The sequence below is a fragment of the Pavona decussata genome, unplaced genomic scaffold, assembly GCF_977016875.1.
Source record: "Pavona decussata unplaced genomic scaffold, jaPavDecu1.1 SCAFFOLD_219, whole genome shotgun sequence".
Lineage (NCBI taxonomy): Eukaryota > Metazoa > Cnidaria > Anthozoa > Scleractinia > Agariciidae > Pavona > Pavona decussata.
This window is the reverse complement of record NW_028145624.1, coordinates 1,489,956-1,505,861: the sequence shown is the minus strand read 5'-3', so window position 1 is coordinate 1,505,861 and position 15,906 is coordinate 1,489,956. Positions and strand designations below refer to the sequence as shown.

Below are 15,906 nucleotides of genomic sequence, written 5' to 3'. Positions count from 1 at the left end.
CACCTTTTTTGGCGGTTAGTTTGAACGAAAAAAATGGCGTCCCAACTTGAAGATATTGAAAGGTAATTGGCCTGGTAAATACCTTTGACGCACAGAAAAGTCGTTTTCGTGACTTTAAGATATACTTGTTCCCTGTAGTTCTCTTATGTGTTGGACTCAATCGTGATTTTGTTGTTATTCTGACCAGGATTTTTCAAGATATTTCAAATCACAGCAAAGTAAAATCTCTTGAGATCTGTAATGGGCTTGACACCAATGACGAATTGCAGCTCCAAAAGCACAAGGTAATGTTTCTTAATGACGATGATTCATATCTTTTTTTTCTAACTGCTTCGGTTAAAGGCTGCATGGACCAGTTTTTGAGTTTAATAGGCTTAAGCTTAAATTAATTAAGCTTAAGACTTAAAATATTAAAGTTTGAGCTTGAAAAACTTTTAAAATGAAATTCAGTGAAGTCAGTCCTTCATAATAACGATCCTCCCTTTCTCATCTGTGACATTCTCAACTGTTTAGGTAACAGCTTATGATTCTTTCTTTCTTTTCTTTTTTTTTTTTGTTTTGTTTGTTTTTTTGTCTGTTTTGTTGTTGTTGTTGTTGTCTCACTTCAGCGTAAGAAAATCGTGTGTGAAGTAACTGTGAACCGGTGTGAAAAGAGCAGAAAAAAGCTGTTTTCTCTTCCAAAACCTGGTTCGCACTTATGCAATAAGCACAAGTGTATGAAAAAATGTTTGTGAACCAGTGTGAGGTGAGCACAAACAAAAACAAGAAGGGCTGTGTTCGTATGACTTTGTCACTTTTAAATTGTGCTTATTTTACTGATGATAAACAGAGAGGAATAAGCACAAGAAAACCAAAAGCATTGCTTATCTCACACTCATTCACACACTAGTTGTGTTATGTTCATTCTTATGTTTGTGGTTATCTCACAAGACGGTATGAACCAGACTTAACACTTACTGGAGTGTATACTAAATAAAATAAACATGAAATAAAGACCTAATAGGTGAGATAGAAATCTTCCCTGATACAGTTCTATTTTTAAATACAGAATCATCTTGCAACTCTAAAGACAGTGTTATTAAGGTTGCAAGGCCAATCCCGCTTCTTGGAAAATATGAGAAAAGAGGACTGGTCCTCAACAGACAACATGGAAATGTCAGGTAAATATGTAAAACGTAAATCAAGTCATCATTTTTTATCTCAGGGCTGGCATGTAGGAAAGGGGTTTTTAACTCTCCTAAAGTGATTATCTTGCAAAATGTCAATTTTTTAAGAAACTTTCTTGTGCTGTTTTTGTTTCAGAACATCAACAAAATATGAGGAAAGAAAGCAAGGAAGACAAACAAACAATTGAACAGTTGGAGACAGACACTGATGACTTAGCTGAAACATTGTGCACCAGTAAGATTAATAGCTTGTTGATATTTAAAACAAACTCTAAATGTCACACTGTGAATTTACACTGTATCTGACTGACCAATGAACGAATGGATGCCCGAATGAATGATTAAAAAAAAATTATTTGAAAGAAAAATTTAACTAAATAAAATGAATGAATGAATGAATGAATTGATAGACAGAAACTCCATTAAGATTTAATCACAGTTAGTATAGATGATCAAAAATTACAGTCCATTGGATTTCTGTTTTTCCCAAAAGTGGGAAGTACTATTAAGTGTAATGAAAATTATGTACAATACAATTTAATGTAAGAATCACTTACATGAGAGATTCAATATCTACTATGGGAAAAAATCTTTTAAACAAAATGTTGGGCTAAAGGTCAATGGTGAGGTTGAGAAATTCTTGTTTGTTATTATAAGCTGTCATGGACTTTTCACACTTCAAATTGCCTGCACATTCCTGAGTATCACTTCAGTGTGGGGAAAGCTTTTTTGGTAATAATTCCCACCTTGAAATTGTAAGATTATACACCATGCTCCCAATATTTCTTGAATTGATGTCTTTTAGATATACTGGCTTGGGGTCAATTATCACTATAATTATAATTTTAAGACTGTAGTTTTAGACCACAACCAGTTAAAAATTAAATATATTAATAACAAGTTGTATTCATCCAACAGAGCATCAAGTTTTGACAGAAAAGCTTGAACTTTTACAACAGAGGCTTTCGTCTACAAAAGACAAGGTATATTTAACTGTACAATTTAATTGCACTATTTTGTCAAATAAGGAATTCAGATCAACAGTTCAGCACTACAGTGTCTAAGAGAATGTCAGTTATCCTCGTGGTCCAAAATGTTTTGTCTACAAGCAACAATTTACAACATATAGGTAACTATTTTTATTTCCATGCAGAACCTCACTGACTTGAGTGACATGAGCATCTGTTTAAAAATAATAATGATTATGATTATAATTATTGTTAGAGTGGTTTTTGGTTGAATGTCGAAAGTAATTTGAATTTGCTTTGGCTGTGCTTCACTGTACACTGTGAATGATTAGCAATACTCATGCCACTTTCTCAACTAAGCTGTGAGAACAAAAACCAAAATCAATTGTGACTTGCTTGAATTTTCCCACACTTGTAGTTGCTTTGAATTCTGATTGGCTCATTGCTCTGTTTGCATCTGTTGTTATTGGCTAGAGTAATTGCTTTCAATTGGATTTTATTTTACAATACTCAATTAACAACCACTCTTTTATTATGACTAATGACAAAATAATTAATTAATGTAAGACTTTTTCCATTAAGAAAAGACAACTTAAGGACAGTACCTCCTTTTGGTATACACTGTACAAATGCATTCATGCTGCACATCTCAGAATGGTTCGAGAAACTTGGTGTCTACTGATACAAGGTTATATTTACAATGTTGCCTGTCTTTAATGGCCATGCAGGAAAAGCAGATCTTACTAATGGCTACTAGAATCCAAAAGGAAAATTGGGGTTCAAAACCACCTATTTTCAGAGGTTGAATTAAGCCTCAGTTGCGTAAAAAAAATGTATGTTGTTATTGTTTTAGGATTAATGTTGCTTACGTGTAATTACGTTTGAAAAATGCATGGTTGCCAATTTTCTTTTTTGATTCAAATAGCCCAAGCTAAGGTCTGCATTTTCTGTATGGTCATAAAACACAGTGCACATAAAAACCTCTGTATTAGCAGGTGTCATCCTTAATTATATCTTCCATTTTTGCAAGCTGTGTGGCTAGAAATGGAATTGAACAACAATATTTAAAAACGATGTTCAATAAATTTAATACTACAAGAAGTCTCTTATTTTTCTTAGGGATAGTATTTTAAGGAGCAAATCACTCTTGCAAGTTCTCGACAAAATTCCTTCCGATACGTCCCATCTTTTAGCAGGAAGGAATTTTCGCCCACATTTATGTTTGTTTGCTCGCTTTCCTATCCCTAAGAAAAATAAAGGACTGCTTGTAGTCTGAAATAAAGTTGAAAAACGTGAAAACTTTCTTGAATATTTCAGAAATAACGTTAAACACCCCTGTTTTCAGAAAAACAAGTATGAGGCTCTGAACAGAAAGTTGGAAGAGATGGCCAGCAAAGTTGAACAAGAGGTACAAACTTGCCATTGTCATAACATTATAAAAACACATTATTAAGCAAAACATGTAACCCTGATTGAATAAGCTACATGTAATTCACTGTGCCAAGGACATCCTTGTCCCTAACATCAAATATGTAAACTTGAATAACATTTGATAAGGAGCTGAAAAATCAACAGATTTCTAGAGTAGGAGGCAGGGTGTCCAGACCCCTGTGCAGTAGACTTCCACCTTTCAAAAACTGTATTTACACTGGATCCTTATAACCTAAAGCTGCATTGTCTTTCAGGGCTAGAACATTGTTCTGTTGTTTGTTCTGTTGTCCTCTCAACCAACAAACAGTACAGGTCTACCCACCCCCCACCCCCCCCCCTTGCCCGGTCTCCACCCCATATACATACATGTGCTTATACCTTTGGCTTAACATGTACACTTTATAAGTGATCACTTCTCAGCAGATTCAAGCTTGAATGCATGGTCATGAAGGCATCTAAAATGTACCTTTAGCCTGCATTGGTTATTTCATGTAAATAAGTAAACAAATTGACTTCTTCATCCAGAGAACTAAATGTACTGTCTTGTTTAGTCTGTCATGTAATCCACAGTATTGTCCCAGTGAAGCAAATAAGATTTGGAAGAATGGGACTTAACTATGAATGTGCTCTTCATTTAAGGTAATGCTCCTTCCCACAAATGGAGAGGAGGATTGCGTGACGACAATAAGAAAGGCTGCGTAGGAGACTATGCAAAATGGGGCAATATTAAACTGCTAAATTCCAAGCTTAAAATGCAAATTTAACAGCAAAAGACATGGACATTATGAAAATCAACATGAGACACTTGTGCCTCAAACCCTATTATTATTTTTATCGCTTATAAACTGAGTGCCTAAAGTAATTTGAATTTGCTTTAGTTTTGCTTGGATGTACACTATTTGGTTAGCTGGAGAAATCATGCCACTTTCTCAACCAATGAGGAGCAAAACCAAAACAACCCATGACTTGCTTGCTCACATGTCCCAAGGCTTGGCAGTGGTTAGTAATATGTACATACATTTGATTTAAATTTTGGTTGGTTCATTGCGCTGTTTGCATCCATTGTGGTGGGCCAGAGTAATGACTTTGGTTTGGGTTTTAGGTTACTCAATTGAAAACTGCGCTAAGGTTACAAAAATATGTTCACTGAGTGTCTTTGTCCAGGCATGTCATTTACAACAGGCTTTCCAGGAGTTAAAACCGGAAAATCTGCACACGATTGTTGTTGCAGTCAGACACGACCACTTCTCCTTCCTTCCCAACAGCAATGGAGTAGGGGAACCAGAAATGGCCTACTTCATCACCAAAGCTGCCAAAACTTCTTATGAAGTTTCCATAAAAGTCAAGTACCTGAACACGACAGTTGCCTGAATCACACACTAGAATGTTGCTTGCTGAATCCACAGCCAGACCTCTTGGTTGGTGAAATTGTCCAGCCTCTTTTCCTGGTCTACCAATCTGTTGCAGGAAGATACCATGACGATTGTAGACCTTAAGGCAATGATTGAATGTGTCAGACACTATAAAGCGTCCAGAGTGAAACACTGCACTCGATGGCCGTCCAAGACTGTTTTTCCCAGTAGCACCAAATTCAAGGCATAAATGTCCAGAGTGGTGATAAACCAGCACCCGTTCATTTGACGAGTCCGTGACTATAATACGTCCCTCGCAGTCAATAGATATTCCTTCCACCTTGTTACCCAGCTCTCTTTCATTGCCAATCTTCCTGATCAGCTGCCCTGTAGAATCCAGAACTTTAAGCTCATGATTCTCACCATCAAATGTGACTAAGTTGTGATCAACATCGAAATCAATTCCTGTGGGAAGTCTCACCCTCTCTGATCCATTGTCCGACAAAGTTTGTAGAAAGTTGCCTTGATTATCAAAAAGCTGTATGCGGCTGTTTGCATGATCAGCCACAGCTATGCTACCATCATCACGTATAGCAACACCCCAGGGAAGCATGAATTCACCATCCTCATTACCAACCTGACCAAAAGCACTGATTTGTACATTATCGTGTGAGTAATCTGGAACTCTCTGAAGACTCAACCCAGAATCTCTGTTGCCATTTCCAATGTCAAGCCTCCCGAGTGCCGTCAGGTGTTCACTGTCATTGGCACTCATGTTTGGAATGAATGCAATAGCCTCAATTTCTGGTATTTCCAATGCCATCTCTATCATGTCAATCTCTCTAAGCTGAGACATAATAGAACTTTTCTCCTGGATGAGAGCCCTGGTTGGAAGGGTGTTAACCTTTTCTTCAATGCTTTCAAAGATGTCATTTGCATGGGACATCAAATTCTGCATCACTTCTCGTCTTTGTCTTAATTCTCGCTGCTGCCTAACCACCTTCATGTTCAGTTCCTGTACAAGTTTTTCTTCACTTGCTCTCACCATCTGCACTATTCTCTCTGCAGTTTGTCTGATGTCACCCTCGACTTGCTGCCTTCGGTGGCTTAGGCTTTCTGACATGTCCACAATCTCTGTGGTTAATTCCTGTCTTACTCGTAAGGCGTGTTTGCCCCTCTTAAGTCGGTCCTCCAGCTCCTTGATCTCTTTAGTTCTATCTTTTCCAGTGATCAGGGTAGTCACCATGAAGTTTGTCGGCAGCGAGTCGATCCCCCCCGGAAAATTGAGGTCAGTTTCACGGCGGCAGGTGGGGCAGCGCACGTAAATATAATGCGCCGTCAGGTTAGTGTGTCGCTCCATGTTTGCCAGGCATTGTCTACAAACAGTGTGACCGCATGATAGGGTTTTTGGATCCACGAATTCCTCAAGGCACACGGGACATTTCAGTTCTTCTTCAAGCACACGCGACAGATGATCTTGATCTCGTATCCAACTCATGTTCTGGCGCGTTCTGCTGCTAGCACTTCCACTTTGTTCAAGTTTGTTGCGTCTTGTAGTCTGTACAGCGATACAGCCCGGTTGTAGTGCTCGTCTGTGATAGAAACCTGCAAATTCAAGGCCTTTACTTTGCCAAATTCCGCTTGTTGTCTTCGACAGAATGCTGAATGCCAAACTCGCAAACGATAAGGACTTGAAGCAAAAGAGCTTATGATGCGTATCCAAACATTGCCCGAGGCAGCGACCGACACTGCCTTCACTGATATCCAAACTTATATGGAAGCCAGAATAAATCGGCTATAATTCGCCAGCGTTTACTTAAAATACAAACTTCCGTCATGCTTTCTTGGAAAGCGGAACGAAATTCTCGGGTGAAATTCTAATCCTCTAAATTATGAAGAAGGTTACAAGGTTACGTCAAGCTTGATGACACATGTATATACGTATGGAGAGAGGACAAAAAGTGACATCTAGTGAAATTTTAATGTAGAGACCATTTACTGAAGAATTTTCCCTCGGGCCATTTCGCACCGGTTGGTTTTGCTGTTCGTGGTTCAGTGTCTCTAAGAAATGCTTTTGGAAGACCACATTGATTCGAGACTGTCCAAATATTGACTTTAGCATTGATGATGATTATAGCATTTATAAGCGTTCTCGATTTGGCCACTGCTATCCACTAGAATCTGTATAAATGTGATTCAAAACTCCGATTTTATCTCTCAAGGTTGTTTCTTGAATGTTCTGTGGTTAAAATGTACATTTAATTTGTACTCAAGGATATCAACACACACCGGAAGTACTTTTTTGTGTATTTTCTCCCGGGAAAATACCGCCAATTTCCGGTTCATTTAAGTGCCCTGTGAAACCACAATTAAAAGTGGAAGAAAAAATTAAGGTATGGTACGCTATTTTTAACTTAAACAGTCTTTAAAAATAACTCCTAACCCTTGTAAATTTCCTCTTTACAAGACCAGGAAAGACATTGGCCCAGTTTGCATGAAAAACTCACACCAATCAATAAAAAACGGATTTGAAAATTACTTCTCGGGCCCGATCACTTTTCGAGAGTTCCGTTTGAGAAAGGGGACCTCTGGTGTTCACATTATATTACACGATTTTGTTTTCTTTCCTCTACTTTTATTTAAAGATTAAACGCTAGCCAAATTGAAACTATTTTTTAAACCTTTTTCTTTTTCACTCTTTATCCAAGTCAAAGAATTAAAAGTAAAAAAAAAACATAAGCTTTTTTGTTCCTTATTTTTCTTAGGGTAAGTGAACCTCGCGAGCTCGCAACGGCTTAGCAACGGCGACGGCAGCGAGAACGTCACTATTAAAATGAATTCGCGTTTTTTCAAACGTCGTCGCAATTATTCCAGCTTGCTTTAAATGTCAAATGTAGGTGAAATTTTCTGGAGATTAATTCTTGGAGACCGCACCCAAGTTTAGAAAGAGAAAGGAAATTATTCGTTGTATGTTTCCGTCCTCCATAAAACGTGCCATTAGGAAATTTCCCGTCCTAGTCCTGCAGTGACGGCATAGAAATGTCCCAGAAAGCGTAATGCACGTGCAGAGTTGTTGTTTAGGTTATTTAACCTACTGCCTTGCCAAAACTCCCTACTTCAATTCCCGGGAAGAGATGCGACCGCGGAGGGGCGCGAAAATATAAATCATATCCTTAGCCAATCAGAACGCGTGCAGCTCGTGTTTTGATGCATTAAAAAAACTGGATTATCTTATTTTCGCAGGAAAACAAAGACTTATTTGACGAGCTGAAATCGAAACAGGTAAGTAAAGAGGGTAAAATTTTCTATAGGACTAGAAAATTTTTTTTAGTTTGTTTGTTTGTTTTTTGTTTTGTTTTGGTTTTTTTTTCGGCTGTGAATTTTTCGCGATCTTGGCATTGTAGTTTGTTGGGAAGGGATTCGGAACGAATTAATGGAAAAGGAGTAGTGCTGAGTGCTGAATTAGGATAGCAGGTAAAACAAACAAACTGGCATCGGTTTAGATAGCGACTCGCTGAGGAAAAGGCACCGAGAGTCTTCTCAGGGTTTTCTTTAAGCTTTACACAGGTTCCAACTCACAATAACTGCAACTGACTTTATTGCAATAACAGCCATATATCCGATAAGTAGACATGTTTAGGTTCCCGATCCGTGAAACTTTTCAAACTCCAGACAGTACCTATAGCAAGGAAGCCAAACACTTCTTAATGACCACACAGTTTTTCTTAATCCCCCCCCCCCCCCCCTTCCATGCACTTTTTATTTTAATTTTTTTTATAGTACCTGTGTCATTGCCAAAAAATACCTCTATCATTTATTCACCAGGCATAAAACATAACATCACATCTCTTTGACACTGATCGACATTCAAATCCCAGCAGTATGCAGGGCAGCTCCCACGAGTCTCCTGTAGCTCAGTGGTAGAGCCTCCGAACTAGTAATCGGAAGGTCAAAGGTTCTACGGATTTTCTTTTTCCGAGTACGCGTATGTCATCGACTGAAAAACTGTATACCTCAATCATCCCAAAAATCGTTAAAGAAAATTCTGAAAGCTTGGTGCGACAACCCTTACAAAATCATATCGTTTAAGCATAATCCCTTAATATCACTTGTTGATTATTTCTGCAGTTAGAAACAGTCAGAGTCATTAAGGAGTGTGAAGCGACCATCTCTTCCCTTGAACACTGGAAAGGATTACTGCAGCAGGAAAACAGCCATCTGCAGGAGAATGTAAATGAACTGATGATACAAGAGCACTTCATGATACAACAACAACAGATAAAACAAAACAACCGACTCTCCGTAAAACAATGGTAAAACATACTTGAATTTTCATTTTCGTTTTGATAGTTATTGCAGCTTTCTGTTGTTGCGGTTTAAGTAAGAATAGCGAATGCTAATGGACTTTCAGCAGCCAATAAGCGAGCGAAAGGCAATATCCACTAATACTAACAACGTTAATCCTAGAGTAATGTGATCCGTATTGTTGTTATATAGCTGAATTTTTTTCCGCCAAAGCGCACGCATTCATTGGCTAATTCATAGTCACATGACATCTAGCGGTAGAACTGTTTGCCGCCAAAAGCCCATGAGTGTGTAACATTGCGAAAATGACGTCAGAGGGTAACAGTGAACTGTTCCCCGAATGTTGGCCGCTTTTGCACGTGATCAGAGGGTGAGTGAGAATGGCGTTATGTTACAAGATTCAGCGCGTTTTTCAAAGTTTTGTTTGTCTTTTGTTTTTTGTCCGTAAATGGACCCTGTTCTATTTAATGTCTTTGTTGTGCTATACAACAAACTGAAATTCTCGGGAAACAAATCAACTATTTGCCTCGAAACCAGTCATAATAATATATAAGTTTGTTTCATTTAAAGGTATGCTGACGCCATAGAGCTGTACAGTAGCCTGGAAGGTGTAAATTTGCAAAGCATGGATGAAATAAGTCAAGGAGCTCATGGGATGCAAGGATATTCTATAGTGTTGGAGATACCCAGTGACCTACAACCTGGACATGATCATGGCTCCCCCCTGATTTTGACTGTTAGATTTCGACTGGAAGGAGGGACACAGGCTGTGTTTGAGGGAGCAGAGGTAATTGGTTAGCAACCCTCTGAAAAAAACAGTATTATAAAGTGATAGATGTTTTTTTTTTTCAGTGGGTGACACAGACATACACGGAAAAAGAAAATCTGAGTTCTCCCAACAGAAGTCGAACCTCCAACCTTCCGATTACTTGTTCGGATACTCTTAAGACGTCAAACTAGGTTCATGTGATAAGCATTCTGCATAATGCTAGGATTGAATGTTGATGTATGGTATATGTAAAAGAAATTTGATGTTATGTGTTAAGCCTGGTGAATAATTGATATAGGTATTTTTCTCAGTCGGTGACACAGGCACACCTGTACACCACCGAGCTTAAAAGATTAACATCTGTGCCTAATAAACAAAGATTTTTCGAAAAGATTCTCGGCCCTCAGTTTTGACTTAGACTTTTCTTTATCTTTAGCTCGAAATTAGCCTTTAAACCAATTTTAACGAGCGACGATGAAACCCTCGATTAACTTTTAATCCTGGATTAGCGTTAATCGGCTTTCGAACAACCGGGCCCGGCTATATTTCAGGTACAAAGGGGCCGCTAAATCTGAAAGTAATGAGGATTTTTTTTGGAACTTTACAAACTATAGCTACAAACATGTCACAACCATGAAATTAAAGGATAAGGGAGTCGGTTTCTAAAGAGAAGGAGCTGCTGCTTTAGTGGAGGACTGGAAACGGACATTTGGTTTTATAATTTCTCCACTTTTCTACTTTTCGTGCTGCTGGAGAGCAAGCTACGCACTGGGACATCCGAAACAAAGAAAATTCAAGTTTGACTGGATGAAGTCACTTTGGATGTCCCAGTGCGCAACTTGCTCTCCAGCGTAGCAGATTCTGTACCATGTGCCCGTTAGCTGCAAGGGGCCCGTTACCTTACCAACTGAGCTGGTAGAACTAAATACTTTGTATTCATGAAATGAGAGTTCTATCAACACTCAGCCCACTTAGCAGGCAAAAGAGGAGGGCAGCTAGTTCTCAAGGATGTATCTACACAAAAACGCTCCGTACATTAACTCCGCATCATCTTTTAAAGTTTTATCCGTAAAGAAATTGTAATCGGACTGACGTCCCGTCCACACATTTCCATAGTTTTGGCCGTGCGTGCACACTAACACGTTCGAAAAATACTTATCGCTTTTCTCGAAAACGCATGCATTCGAGAATGCACTTCAGAGTGGAGACATTTCAAAACGGAGCCCTATCGTATTAGTGTGGATTGCGAAAACGAAAACGGAGGTTTTCGGAAACGATGACGCGGTACGCGGGAGATGCCGCAAGCAAGGCGCCATTCTTGACCCCAGAACCTTTCGGCTTGGCTGCGCAAAAGGCAAGAGGTCTGGGGTCGAGAATGACATCACGCGCGCGCATATCTTTCACATGCGCAGATGACTGTTGTTGAAACATTTTTCCCGCGTAGATCCCTATATCTACACTCGCAGCCCTCACACCATCGTCCGTCCACTGAACGTGCAAAGACTAGGGAAAAAATTGTATTTACGGTGATTTTCATTTGTTGCTGTTCTTGTTGCAAACGCATTACTTTCTATTTTGTGCAGGTCAACCTGGACTCACTTAGTATTGAGGATCTTGTCAACCAAGCTGTTTACACCAATGATGTGGTTGGACTCATCCACCAAGTAAAAAGAAGCTTCAGAAATCAGCGCAGTCTGATCAAAGAAGTCAAAGAACTTCAGGCAAAGTGAGTGGGTGCATGCAAAGGCATGAGAAGAATGTACATCAGAACTAAGAGATCCACCAATACTTTGAAAGTTAGAGATTTGTCAGTTTTGTTATCTTTTTTCTGAAAAATTACGATTGTACATGTTGATCTTCTTATACTCCACTATCTCCCCAATCCGTTCCGCCCTTGAGGGAAAAGCGTACGCTCAGAGTAGTCTTGTGAAAATGTGGCGATTTTCCATCCAGTGATGCAAGATGCTTAGATAAATGCAACGTGGCCAGCTTGGTATTACAGGTCAAGGGATTTAACGCTCCTTTAAACTGACCATTTGTTTCCTAACTCAACGTTCTAGAATTACAAACCAAGAAATTAATTTTGTCAAGCGGGGAATCGCTGAGGTGGAAGAATAATATAGAGATATACTAAAGAAGAGATGTAATCAAACAGTACATATTAAACAAACATTTGTTTTCCTATAAAAGATCAACCTCTTACTGTTAAGATACTGTGTTGCCTGCTTTTCACTAGACCGCATGCTCAAACGTCATCACAAGAGTCTGTCAGATTAACAAAATAAAAACGGAAAACGCAAGCAGAAGGATCAAAATGTTTGTCTTTTAGTCGTTATTGCAATGTGTTCCTGAACAATATCTATCTCCCTTTCCTGTGACGCATCCGCGCCCACAGTCACCAGCACATCAGTCTCTACCCTGGGGCTCCGTGCTCACCAACACTGTTAGGTTAATAGCCAAGTACCCAGGCCGGTTCCAGTTTCAGTATAATAGTATTAAGTGCCTACTGCGAGAACGTTTTCTCTGTCCGAGACCGGTCAGCAATGGGTGTGGGAGCTGACCGTCCGTACCTGAAGCCCTTGCGCTCACTTCGCACTCGCCCACCGAGACTTGCCTCAAGTTGTCTTCTTGTGCACCGAGAGAGTGAGCGACAAAAACGGGTCTATCGCCCGCCATAGTAATCACATCCGCACATAACGCAACTGGCCAATTCGTAATTTTAGTTGTTCCATAAAAATGCCCCGCTAGCTAAGACTTCGTTTTAGGTCGCTCGTACGTGGCTTGGGTAAGTTCGGGTTCCCACACGGACCATTCTGGGTATTTTTGAGAGGGCGAGTGGGGGGGGGGGGGGGGGTGTTAGACAAATACCCCAGAAACGAATCCTGCCAGGGTTTTTGCAGAAGGAAATGATTTCATGCACAGCCAGCGTAACAAAGCGAAGAAATTTAAAGTTTTCGGTGGCGAACAAAAATTCGGGCAGAAAAAAAATGTGGGAGCCTCCTTGAACATTGTTCAAAAATCAGTTGATTTCCCTTTTAAAGCGCCCAATTGAGACTAGAGAAAAACAGATTAAATTCTTCTGCTAGTTCAGCAGATGCCGAGTTTTTCGCTTTTTGTCAGCAGAATTTGACATGGCTTTCTGGTTTTGCTGTAAAAGTAATGTAGACATATTTTTCTTAATCAGTTGTAAGGCTCAGCAAATGCAATTTTTGTTACATAAGATCATGGTGAACTGAATACTTCATTGCCCTTTGAAAACACACTGCAAATAGACGACCAAGTCATATCGAAACTCATAATAACGGTCATATGTAAACTGTTCTTTTTCTGTTCAGTTACGCAATGGACTGGGAACCAAGTCACGGCCGTATCCGAGTGATGCTGGGAAGGAGTGGTAAAATAGTGTGCACTTTGAAGGTGGATCCCCTGTACTGTATTGGCCAAGGGCATGTACAGCTTCTTGGAGTAGAGGGGAGCTCGAACCATTCGGGAATACAACATCTACAGGTAATGGTGCCCTGGTTTATTTGATCTGCTGCAACGTTGCTGACATTCAATGATGTTTGCTAACCATTTTTGTTGCCCAGTTTTTTGAGATTTGCTAGCACACCGGCACCGACTCTCTCCCAGTCATCTCTATTACTTTGAAATCTCAAGACGCGCGCGGGGGTCGATGGTTAGTTTAAAAAAGGAGACTTCCCATCAACCCTCGCGCCCCCTTGTCACCCGCATCCGCCCAGAGAGATGACTGGGCGCGAGTCTCACTCCGGTGGACGAATAGATGGAGAGTGTCAACTTTCTTTCTTTACTTCTTAGAGGGACGGAGGAAAGAGAAGTCTTAAGGAATGGATCAAAGACCTTCAAGAGCTTTTTAGTGCCCAGTGAATACTGCAATCGCGACGACACTTCTACTCGTTCGTTTTAATACAAACAAACTGAAAACATAACTCAAAACTTGTACAAAATGTGTTTTTAATGCTTGTACCTTAGAAACCTAATTTAGTATGTACAAACCTCGTTTTATATATCTTGGGTGACAATATTATTTACAAGATGCGTTTTTTTGTAAACCGAGGTACATGCAATTTTAAGGTATTTTTCTTACGTATAAAATAAATATAACGTATTTTATATTAATTGTATATTTTGAATGTAACTTGCTTGGGGATAACAACAGTAACAGAACGTTTTGTCGTATAATCTTTCCCTTCGGGTGACTCAGATTTACAAGACAAGTGCTTGAACGGAACACAACAAGGAATTTGAACGGAGTTAATACAGTTCATTTCATGATGCATAACTCGTAAGAAACACTATCTGAACGTTAGATTAAATTTTCATCACAATTCCTACAAAACATTCTTCAACAGAGTTTTATATATTACGCTTTAGTGTATTCTGTAGTGTTTTGTTATGAAAACAAAATTCGACACGGCCACGTAACAAACAATACCCTTCAAGACTGTTGAAGGATATTGCTTTTTCCGGGCCTAGTTTTGAGGTAACTCTATACATTTGACTGTCATTCCCTCGATTTCTAGTTATTTCACTTCAAACCATAGGGCCATCCTTTTACGAACTGATCCCGAAGCGTGAATTATGGTGGAAAGACTACAAATGTGATCAAGTTGTTGTGGTGTCTGTTGTCTCTGTGTAAGGTGCTTTGCTTGGAAAATGTAGTTTACCTATAATAAAAAATCTATCGCTATAAAAATTCGCAGCCTTACTTTTGGTGCAATGAGGAATCAAAATGGCCGCCGTATTAATCAAAACACGCCCGACAATGGCAACAACCACGGCATCTTCAATTTTACACTGGTCGTGGCGTTTTGACATTCTCTAAAAAAAAAATAACTCTACCATTTTATTCATCGAGTGAAATCGACGCGTTTGTACCGTCAAGCACTGAATTAACTTATCAGAACTTTCTAATATCTTTCTATTGGTTTTCCAAACATGTGAATCAAAAAGCCAAAACCGTACCCTTTGCTGATGATAGACCTTTCTCACTCGGCGGCCATGTTGAGTCTCAGGAGAATAAAAAGCTTTGTTTTTGCACGGTTAGCCTCGCCCACACGCAAATTCAGTGCGAGGCAAGCCGTGCAAAATCAAAGCTTTTTATTCCCCTGAGACTCAACATGGCCGCCGAGTGATAAGGGTCTATCGCCCATGAAGGAAAACCAACACAGAGACGACGACGGTACAAAACGTACCGCTCAAATGCGTGCAAAAAAAAAAAAAAGCAAGTTCGTTCACCTTCGTGTCTTTAAAAATTTTACCTCCAAAAATACAATAATTTATCTCTATACATTCATAATTTCATTGTAGTGACATAAAAAATACTCTGAGATACATGTACTGTTAACTTCTACCTGTTCTAAGCATAACAGGCAGAATTATGATCGGTAATAATGTAGCAATTAATGAATTGTTCACCCGACTCGCTTTACTGTTACGAGGGTCGGAAACCGGTTTGACCGGTTTCTTTAAAAGCCTGGGCACATCTGAGCGTGCGCCCTTGAGTGCTGAGAGCACAATGTCTGAAGTAAAGGAAGGAGTTGCAGTGTTGATAAAAGCTTCCAGTTTTTGAGCTTCACGATTGCAAGCTTCAACCTATGATGACAAAAACACAACAGCGTTATGCACAACAAAACCTTGACTATAACCTCACAAGCGGGGTACTACGCAATTTCCCTAGAACACGGACAGTCGACCTCTCCAGATTTAGCCTGTCGCGTTCACTTTCTCTTAAACCATGAAAAAGGCAACCTTGTCTTGAAATCCTTGGAAATTCACGGTTTCACGTACTCAATAGGACATTTTCACTATGGCGTCATTTGACTACAACTACCAGAATCCTTCTGGTTTTATGTTTTCTCATGCTAATTAGAGCCATTGTTCTTTGCTGTCCACTG

At 39.5% G+C, this 15,906-nt stretch overlaps 3 protein-coding genes and 1 long non-coding RNA gene across 5 annotated transcripts in view; 1 reads left to right on the top strand and 3 right to left on the bottom strand.

The window, feature by feature from the left end:
- The first annotated feature begins 1 nt into the window (after nucleotide 1).
- LOC146459443 (uncharacterized) lies at nucleotides 2–14,845 on the top strand. The gene is made up of 12 exons (XM_085089493.1): nucleotides 2–62; nucleotides 188–284; nucleotides 1,049–1,160; nucleotides 1,303–1,401; nucleotides 2,085–2,149; nucleotides 3,480–3,542; nucleotides 8,161–8,199; nucleotides 9,046–9,230; nucleotides 9,793–10,009; nucleotides 11,575–11,717; nucleotides 13,327–13,498; nucleotides 13,808–14,845. The coding sequence occupies exons 1-12, from the start codon at nucleotides 34–36 to the stop codon at nucleotides 13,874–13,876; spliced, it is 1,290 nt and encodes a 429-aa protein (XP_084945619.1). The 5' UTR covers nucleotides 2–33; the 3' UTR covers nucleotides 13,877–14,845.
- On the bottom strand, nucleotides 1,574–4,176 carry LOC146459445 (uncharacterized). Its single transcript, XR_014857908.1, has 2 exons — nucleotides 3,349–4,176; nucleotides 1,574–3,303 (listed from the first exon to the last, which is right to left on the bottom strand). It is a non-coding gene; the product is annotated as an uncharacterized LOC146459445 (long non-coding RNA).
- Nucleotides 4,183–7,570, bottom strand: LOC146459444 (E3 ubiquitin-protein ligase TRIM32-like). The gene is made up of 2 exons (XM_085089488.1): nucleotides 4,371–7,570; nucleotides 4,183–4,299 (listed from the first exon to the last, which is right to left on the bottom strand). Exon 1 carries the CDS (start codon nucleotides 6,413–6,415, stop codon nucleotides 4,760–4,762), a length of 1,656 nt encoding a protein of 551 aa, XP_084945614.1. The 5' UTR covers nucleotides 6,416–7,570; the 3' UTR covers nucleotides 4,183–4,299; nucleotides 4,371–4,759.
- LOC146459442 (reversion-inducing cysteine-rich protein with Kazal motifs-like) overlaps nucleotides 13,947–15,906 on the bottom strand; it is a 42,638-nt gene continuing 40,678 nt past the window's right edge. For both annotated transcript variants that reach the window (XM_085089485.1, XM_085089484.1), the window contains one exon: nucleotides 13,947–15,604. In XM_085089485.1, the coding sequence (XP_084945611.1) occupies nucleotides 15,353–15,604 (252 nt within the window). In that variant the 3' untranslated portion in view covers nucleotides 13,947–15,352. The remainder of the gene's footprint in view (nucleotides 15,605–15,906) is intronic.

Bases quoted from the DNA above. Each gene is read 5' to 3' on its own strand.
- LOC146459444 (XM_085089488.1), bottom strand. From the start codon at position 6,415: ATGAGTTGGATACGAGATCAAGATCATCTGTCGCGTGTGCTTGAAGAA.
- LOC146459443 (XM_085089493.1), top strand. From the start codon at position 34: ATGGCGTCCCAACTTGAAGATATTGAAAG. The intron at 63-187 runs GTAATTGGCCTG...TATTCTGACCAG, and splicing joins CAACTTGAAGATATTGAAAG to GATTTTTCAAGATATTTCAA. The intron at 9,231-9,792 runs GTAAAACATACT...TTTCATTTAAAG, and splicing joins CGACTCTCCGTAAAACAATG to GTATGCTGACGCCATAGAGC.